The sequence below is a fragment of the Crocodylus porosus genome, unplaced genomic scaffold (genome assembly GCF_001723895.1).
Source record: "Crocodylus porosus isolate Cpor-Errol unplaced genomic scaffold, CroPor_comp1, whole genome shotgun sequence".
NCBI classification, from domain to species: Eukaryota; Metazoa; Chordata; order Crocodylia; family Crocodylidae; genus Crocodylus; species Crocodylus porosus.
In genome coordinates, this window is record NW_017728948.1 from 62,950,599 (window position 1) to 62,959,876 (window position 9,278).

The 9,278-nt window shown below is 44.5% G+C and overlaps 1 protein-coding gene across 1 annotated transcript in view; it reads right to left on the reverse strand.

Annotated features, from left to right (window-relative positions):
* LOC109322022 (cytochrome P450 4V2-like) overlaps positions 1-9,272 on the reverse strand; it is a 40,990-nt gene extending 31,718 nt beyond the window's left edge. The window contains exons 1-3 of the mRNA XM_019552820.1: positions 9,198-9,272; positions 7,708-7,820; positions 4,918-5,003 (exon numbers count right to left, since the gene is read on the reverse strand). Coding sequence (XP_019408365.1) covers positions 4,918-5,003; positions 7,708-7,800 — 179 coding nt within the window. The 5' untranslated portion in view covers positions 7,801-7,820; positions 9,198-9,272. The remainder of the gene's footprint in view (positions 1-4,917; positions 5,004-7,707; positions 7,821-9,197) is intronic.
* Between the last annotated feature and the right edge of the window lie 6 nt (positions 9,273-9,278).

Below are 9,278 nucleotides of genomic sequence, written 5' to 3' on the forward strand. Positions count from 1 at the left end.
GGGGAGGCATGTCTCTGCCCTTGGCTCCCCAGTACCGCAACTCTGCAGGAGCCACTGGACTCCCCCTGTCCTACAACCTGGGCCAGCCAGGGATCCATTCACTGTAAATGGGGCTCTGACCAGGCCAGGTCGTGGGGCAATCAGAGCCCAGCAGCTCATCCAAGGCCACAGTGCATTGGAGCCAAGAGGCTGGGGGAACCTGCCACCCCTCCCCCAGCTCCCCCTGCAGCGTGAGCAGTGGCTCTCCCCGCAGTGCAGCTGGGGGGGGGGAGGGGCAGGGGAGACAAATGATTTGGCCCTGCCCCTACCCTGCTCCCTCCTGCATTATGGGGGGTCTTGATCTCTACACACACACCCCTATGCCCAGAAACTAAAGGAAAAAAACCTTACCTACCTGCCTGCTGTGCTGAGCTGCCTGCAAGCCTGGCGCACCCTTCCCCCCTGCTGCAGCAGCGGCTGGGTTGCCCTGGTATTTGGGGTGCTGAGCCCCATTAACCCCCCTTTCCGCCATCCCTAGTGGCTGATCCCCACCGCCAATGGAAGTGCCACCGACACTTCTCTCAGGGGGTCATGGCCAATCTCAGGAGGTGTACATGGAACCATGTGCACTCGCTATATATCACTAAATGCAGCTGGTCACTCTGTCCCCAGGCACAATCTGCCCAGCTGCCACTGCCAGTGTCTCTGCATTCTGCCACTGCCAGTGTCTCCAACTCCACCATCGGAACCAGCTCTGCTGCCCAGGTACCCCAGCCTGTCCACCCTGCATGCACTGCCCCCATCGCAGGGATGTGTGGGGAGTGGATTGTGGCTCTGCTCAAGGCCCTGGTCTAGTGCTGTCACCATCCCACAATCCCCACCGTGCCCACCTGCCCCACTCTTGGATGCCACTCCCTGCCCACACATGAGCCCATCCAATCCTACCAGCTGAGCATGCCTTGTACATGGGGTCTCACGCCAGTCACCATGGAGACCCCACCTGCCTACTTCATCCAGTGCCCCCATCCAGTGCCCTTGTGGTGAGTGTGGGGTGGATAAGCCTGGGGCCAGATAGGATCATTGCCCCGCGCTACCCCGTTGCACTGGGCTGGGTCAATACCTCCTCCCCAGCCCCCTTCCCTGCACCCAACAGCAGCACACCAAAATTCCTTAAGTAGCCCTCCAGCCCATATAATTGCCCACCTGTTCTAAGAGTATAAGTGAAAGCAGAATATAATGACAGTGAGGATGATTACAATGATGTTCATATAAAATACTTTCTACCCATAGAACACAGAGTACTTTGCAATAGTGTGGCTCCATTGTTCTTCTTTTACAAAGTAAAAGGTAACTAGCAGGGCCTTTGCAGATTAGGGACAAGTCTATAATGTGCACTGGTGTATAGCATAGGGATGCCCAGCCTATTTCTAAGAAGAATGGTTCAGGTACCAGTAACAGTATAGCCATATTACCTGCAGCTTAATCTACCCTGTTTCTCTGCTCTGGCAAATTAGCCCTCACATAGCTATTTTGGCTAAATCCTTTCAGGTACACAGATAACAAGATCAATGATTTAAAATGATTTGCAGGAGCTGACAAGGCAATAGATTCAGGAGAACAGGGGTTTCCGAACCCCTAGCAACAAATTTAAAGCAAAAAGGCAACACAGAATTAATAATTCATAATCAAGTGTTAGATTGGTGCTTGAAAAAAGCAAGTTAGGCAGACACTGCCACACCAATGTGAAAAGGAGAAGGGGGAAATGGAGCCCCAGTGGATTCTTATCTGGAGAGTGGTAACTCATAAGGTAGTTGCAGGACATATCAGAAAGGCCATGTAAACATACCCTTATTTTGACTTGATTCTGAATAGCAATTTTGACTCTGAACCAAACAAACTGTCCAAAAAACACACGTAACGAACTTATATAACTCTGAAACAAATCAACCTAAACATAAAACAGGACAGATATGGAAAAAGTAATTAACAAAAACAGAACAGAAATACTTTCAAGGTAAAATATGGCAAGGTATTTTATTCTGAAAAGGGAGAAGTGCCCAAGTCTCTATGGTAGCCAGTAGGAATTGTACAATTGCTACTGATTATACGTGAAAGGCCCTTGGATATGATTGGGACAAACAATAGTATAAACTCCACAGACATTTAGATTCTAATGATCAGTTAGGTCTTTCATAGGGGTAAAATTTGCACTGTTTTCTTTTACTGAGGTTGTGCAACCCAAAAGAGTACAGAAGGTAGCTCTGCAGAGGCTCCATATGTCTATTTGGGAAGGGGTTAGCAGCAGGAGAGAGAAGATGAGAAGGTCTACTCTACCCTTACATGGATCCTCAAGTTCTTCTTAACCCACTACTGACAGGGCACTGGAGAACACCATGCAATAAATAACATTAGAACTACTCTTCAAACCTTTCAGTGGGAAACAAGGACTCTTCAAACCTCATCAGCCTCTTCAAACCTTGTCTCATTTCACATCTCCCTACCCACTATAACAATGAAAACAGTCTTGATGTCCTATTTCTTCCTTTCTCCTACTCCTGACTGTACTACTCCTACTTTCTTCTGTCATTAAAACCTCCATTTTTAGAATATGATTAAATGACACAAAGTGGGTGCATCTACACATACAATGAATGCAATGTGATAAAATCCAGTGCCATTTGAGCTGGAGTTAACTTCCCCCCACATGCTCCCAGGTGTCTACATGTGCACCCAGGACAGCAGCACCTTGTGCTAGTAGTCTATGGAGTAGCCCCAGGCTGGCCGAAGCCACAAGGGGTCAACCTTGGGTTCTGGGTGGCAGCAGAGGAACTGGCTGGGGAACAGGGGGGCTCACAGTGCGAAGCCATGTGGCTAGGCAGTAGGCAGCCCCCATGCATTAATTTCAGTGCGTGTAATGACTCCACCATAAGACAGTACTGTCCTACGGCAGAGTTAATTAATTTACTGCACTGTAATACCAGCACACATGTAGATGGTGATGCTTTACTGCAGAGCTAATTAGTCAACTCCACAGTAAAACACATGTGTAGATGCACCCAGTCAGAATTTCCTGTCTTCTGAACCCAAATATTATCAAATTCAGGCAACTTGTTCAGAATTTAATATGACTCTGCTGCCAAGAACATGATTCAATAAACAATAATAATTATTGCTAACTTGAGGCTATAAAATACTAGGAAACTGCTCTGAGGATTAAGGGAGGATTAGTCTGCTCCAAAAGCAAAGCATTCACCATGTGCATGCTTCTCCTGATCACAGGTTCCATAATTGAGAATGAGCTAAGTGTATTGTGCCAGTTGCTACTAATTGAACTTGTTCTGCTTACAGATAGCAGCATATCTATGGACAGATAGCAGCATAATCCATAAACAGATAGGTGGAATGCACTGCCCATCAGATTACATACCTGACAATCTCTTCTTAAGCAGTAAATGAATATAATAGTCCATACAGCCTAGAAATGAATTTCCATTAATTCAATTAAAAAAGGGTTGTACGGCAACTTTCTAGGCCTATCAGTGTCATTTTTCCTGGGGGTGAAGCTAGGATCATCAGTGCAGCTGGATCAGTTGCAAATCATTACTCAAAAGCAGTTATCAGCATGAGTAGAATTCAACCAGCTGAATTCTGACATCAGGGATATATGGCTTCCCCTGAAGTGCATATCACTGAGTATGAGCACACCTGAAAGCTAAAATCAACAAGATTTCATTTTGGTTAGTTAAACTGGGCTGAAAGTCTTCTCATTTGAGAAGATAAAAGTAATGCATCGCTTCTGTGTATGAGAGAGTTATATGCATTCAAATGAAGTCACCCCTACCCACCATGCTTACATACCAGCATCCTTTCAAGAGGATTTTTCTCATCTTCCTACTGTTGGGAGACGCACCCACTTTAGGTCAGACTGTGTGGGCTTAGAGCTGCCCTCTGGGTGTGTGCATTTATAGGAAATTAGGGATTACAGGAAATGTGTCATAGCATAATAGCCATTACAACAGTTTGAAAACAAAGCAGAGAAATGAACCTCACACCCAGATTATCTTTACCCAAACAGAGTCTGGAATCACTGCTTATAGAATCAAGAGTAAAAATCCAACAGTGAAAGTACATCAGTTTTGGTGTTGCCTGTCCACGTCTATCCCTAAGTAGCTGTTTACCATAGCAAACAGGCTAGCTCCTGCCCCCATCACCTAAAAGCAAAGAACAGTCAAAGCTACATCCAGCACAAAAGGAATCAGAACTTGTGGTATAGGTGATATCTTTTATTAGACAAACTCGAAGTTGTTTGGTGTTAAGCAGGACATACAGTCATATTTCCTTCTGGTTATGATGTTTCGTATTTCACCGCACCACATAAGAAAAGCCTGCCCAGAAGAGCACTCCAATCTTTTAACTTTCTGTGAAATATGAAACATCATAACCAGAAGGAAATATGACTCTACATCCTTCTTACCAAACAGCTTTGAGGTACACAGACTATTCCAACTTTTATCTGAGCCTAATCTTCATAAAATTCACTATTCCAAACAGGAAATTTTACCAGACCTTCAACTCTCCTATGAACTATCAACTTTCATTTCTACCTAGAACTTTTACAATCTTTTCTCCTATGCCTGAAGAGTGTGCTGGTGCCTGAAAACTTGCAATTAAAGACTTTTTTTTGCAAAGATCTAGTTGGTCTAATAAAAAAATATCACCTCCACCACAAGTTCTGATTCCTTAGGCCTCTAGACCAATATGGCTACAACCACTGTACCATCCGGCACACAATTACCTTGAAATAGCTGCTTATCTGTTCATTCCAGGTCTTGATGACTGTCTGTTCATAAGCATACTCTTAAAACAGGCAACATGTATAATGATCTTTAAGCACTGCAAATTTTAAGTAGATCAAATCACATTTGTATTTTACCATACCTTGTTAAAAGTCCTGTGCCAAGCCATGGATGAAGAAACTTGTATATAAAGGATTTATCTATGTGCTTTGAACTGCTCAGAATAATCTAAAAATGAAAAAAAGATGTTTGAAAAACAATTCTCTTTAGGGAGGAGGCACAAGTATTCCTCTGTTTTTGTCACCCACTTATAGCCACTTTTTTTTTTTCATTCATTTTTTATCTGCATCTATCTAATTGTTGTCTTATATTAAATTGGGAGCTATGCGCCGCAGTCACTGGAGCTTTTTTCCCTGTTTACACAGTACCTAGCACTGTGATGGCTACCCCTAACCGTGATGGCAAATCAAATAATAAATTTAAATAACCAATTCATACTTAATACATAGCATCTCTTCTTGCAGAAAGGAGCTTGCATAAAATATTTCTGTCTGCTGCTCCATAAAATGGAAAAGTCATTTACAATCAGGAATTCCTTTACACAGCACACTCCAAAAAACTTTCGTCAAATAATTTTCCATCAAAATCAGAACACTACAAATGCATTGATTTCTCAAGAACTTGTAAAAAAAAAAAACTTAATGTTTTAAACTATTTTGAAGTGTCCAATTTTGACTTAAAAAAAACCCAATGCTTTCATTTTCCAGATTCAAATGCAATTTCACTTTTTATTGCATTTATTATCATGTAATTAAACCATATAAAATAATAAATGCCAATCAAGAAAACCCATAAAATATAGTATAATACTTTTTAACTACATTTCAAAATTAAGGGCTTTTGCTCTGACTTAACAAAAATTAAAACGCCTACTGTATTACTAGTCTAACTGGAATATAGCAATTGCTCACAAAACTCCCTTCCCCGACTCCTGCTGCCCCTTCCCCCCTTAACCTTCTTCTCCACTCCAGTCTCTCCAGCCTCAACCTGGCCTGATTGGGAGCTGCCACTGCTACTCCCTGGCAGGGCTGGGCTGGATCCAGGCTGGGGCCATACTACTGCTTACTGCTCTGGAGGAGCAGAGCTGCAGAAGAAGGTAAGTGGGTATGGAGGAAGATAGGCTGCAGCGAATGAAAGGGGTACAGGCTGAAGGGGAGACAGGGAGTACGGGAGGCAGGTTGTGGGGTGGAGGCAAGTTACAGGAGAGAGCAGGGGCAAGAGAGGCAGGCTACAAGGGTGGCAAGGGGTGGGGAGGCAGGGTGTGGGGGGCAGATATAGGCACTGCAGGGAAGGCAGCCGTGAGCAGGCACTGATATGGAAAGGCAGGTAGCAGGGAGGCACATAGTAGCACAGGCATGAGGTACAGCAGACACAGGCATGGAGCAGGGAAGGGACAAGAGAGCAAGGGGTCTGGGTTTAGTCCCTCAGCCTCTGCCACTGCTTTCCCTACCATAGCAGTGGGGGAATTAGTTTTAAATGATCTTCCTCTAATTAGATTCTATACATGGAAAATTATAACATATTTATACTTTCCTATGTATGGAATCTAATTCTTGAGGGAGTCATCTTAAATTTAAAGTCACCTTGGATTTGGGTAAATAGCATATCAAACCTTAATATCCCACAGCTGCTGTACAAAGGCATGATCTTCAGCAGGGAAAGAGAAGAGATTAACAGTTTGCAGACTCAGGGAGACTCTGTGCTCTCTGGAAATCCATTCATACCATCAAGTTTATGTCTTCCTGAAAGAGCTAAGTTTCTAAGGTGCCACTCTGCCTCATTTTCTGGCTGACTTCAAACTAACATGGCTAGCTACCTCTTTCTATTCTTTAAACTCCCAGGTCAAGCTTCCATGGGGTCAGTATGAAGGGCAGAACATGGGAAAGAGACAGTTTTCCCAGTTATACTACACTGTAGTTAATAAATTCAATGAATAAATATAAATATCATCTTCAGGACTCAGACTGACATGTTGTTTGCATCTCACTCCCTAATTTAAAACAACTCTATCTATGATGGTAACACTGGCAGCCGTAGCACTGAAGTTTTGTAACTAGTGGATTATTAACACGGCATCTGCATTATAAAACCCTGTTATCATGAAAATGCAAAGTCAAGTTCAAGGCCTTCTACAGGCCAAACACTGATCAAAACATTTGATCTCATTCAGTGCAGAATTAAGCACAGAAACTTGTTTTTATTCAATTGTCATTAAACAGAAAATGCACCTGACTAAAGGAGATGACTAGCACAAAGAATGAAGCTCTCGTTCCCAACACATGGTTTTCATTACTGGTCTCACTGCACTATGACTAGTCACTATGAATGATTATTGTCGAACCTAGGGATGAAATAACGTCAGACGTAAAATTTAAGTATAATCCTCATGTTTAGTAAAATGTGTCCATATTTAATTACTCAAACTGGGAGGAACCAGGGTTTTGTAGAAGAAGGAAATCAGACAGCCTCACCTAGCTGTTTATTGTAAAGTATTGTACCACTGCACAAATACTTTCCACTATCATTTCCAGTAGGCACTGTACAAGCAGATAAAAGAAAAAGAAAGAAAGAAAAAATCAGGGTAAAAATATTAAGTGAATTTTTAAAAATATGTCCTATTTATGCCTTAAATTTTAATACTAAAATATTTGACACTGAGCCTTCAGTAGTACTAGTGCACATAAGGTTGCCTGTGAACCTTGAGAGAATACCAATCCAAATATTTTGAAGCTTCTGAATGACATGAGGAACTGAAGTAGTTCTGGGACTTGGTACAGAAAAATTATACTATAGAATGAAAGATAGCTAACACATTTTATCATATTAGGCTAATTGGTAGAAACAGATTGACAGAAAAGACAGGAGCACTCACCTCCACATTCTCAGGGTGAAAACAAAGCAGAAAAGGCAATGGTCCTATCCAAAGTTTTAACAGTGGTTCATTCCTGAGTTGTTCAAAATACATGAGTACTTGTTTAAAGAAATCTGTAAAAGAGAAATCTATTAGAATAAGCCAAAGACAAAATTTCTGTATATAATTCATGATGAGTTCCATATAGCTTTATCTTTGCTAATTTAACAAAGGAGAGTTATTTTACTTAACTTTTGTTAGGCTCAGAACACTGAAGTGTAGCATTCAGGGTACCAGCACCTGAACCAGTGCACTGAAGTGGCACCTGTAGCATGAGTCTGCAGGAAACAGATCACAGATCTGCCCTAGGCCCTGGCCCTGCACTGTTACCTCCCCACAATCCCAGCCTCACCCACCCCTTCCTCTTCCAGATGCCTCTCCCCATGGCCCCATCTCATCCTCCCACTCAAACGTGCCCTGCCCACAAGGGATAGGTGCAATGGCACCCCTTCCTCCCTCTGCCATGCGGGCCCAGTTCAGCACTCTGCCCCTCACCCCTCCCCAGCCTGCAACAGCTGCAAAGTTCCTAACATGGCCCTCCAGCCAAAATCATTGCCCACCCCGATTTACTGTCTCTCACAATGCAAGAATTAGGGATGACAAAATGAAACTAATAGGGAATAAGTTTAAAACTAATAAAAGGAAGATCTTTTTACAGAGCAAGTAATTAAAGTATGTGATTTGTTGCCACAAGACATTGCTGAAGAGGACACTTTAGCCATATTTTAAAAAGGACTGGATAATTTCTTGGAGGAAAGGGGCATCACTAGCTATTGAGCATGGGAGTTAGGGGCACAGCCTCTGAATCAGAGGTTCCTAGACTTTAAGTGCCAGAGGCTGCTAGTGGGAGGAAAACCTCTGGTCACTCTCCCTTTCAGCATTGACTTTCTACCACTTTGACGCAGGATACTGGGCAAAAAGGACCTATGGTCTGATGGAGGGCTCATAGGGACAGTCTGGCCCCCTCTCTTGTTCCTCCCTCTCCCCACACCTCATGCCTGGACCCACGCATGTCCTATGCACGCAGGGGCCCAGGCAGCCTGTTGGCAGCACCATACCTAGACTCCTGGCACCCCTGGGGAAACTTCTAGCATCAGGCCCCCCCTTTGCCAGAGATAATGATAATCATTATTTTCACTATTTTCGGGCTCCTTTTCTGTCCAGCCTCCCGGTTGACCCATGCCTGTGTCCGGGCCTGCCCGTCTGCAAGGGAGCGCGGCGTTGGGCTGGGCAGCTCACAGCCCGGGGGCACGCGGGGGAGCTGGCTCCGTGCCAGCACCACCTCCAGCTCAGGGGTGCAAAGTTTGTCCACGCAGACAGGAGAGTGGGGAGGAGGACACTGCACCCTGGGGTGCTGGAGCACATAACGGGAGGGAGGCAGCCCCAGAGTTTCCAAGCGCCCGGCCTTCCCCTGCACCGAGCTGCGCCCAGGGGCCGGGCCGCGCTCCTACCTTCCCCCTTGGGCTCGAAGAGCAGCGCGTTGCCCAGCAGCGGGTAGCAGGGGCTGAGCCCCGGCACCGGCCGCAGCTGCC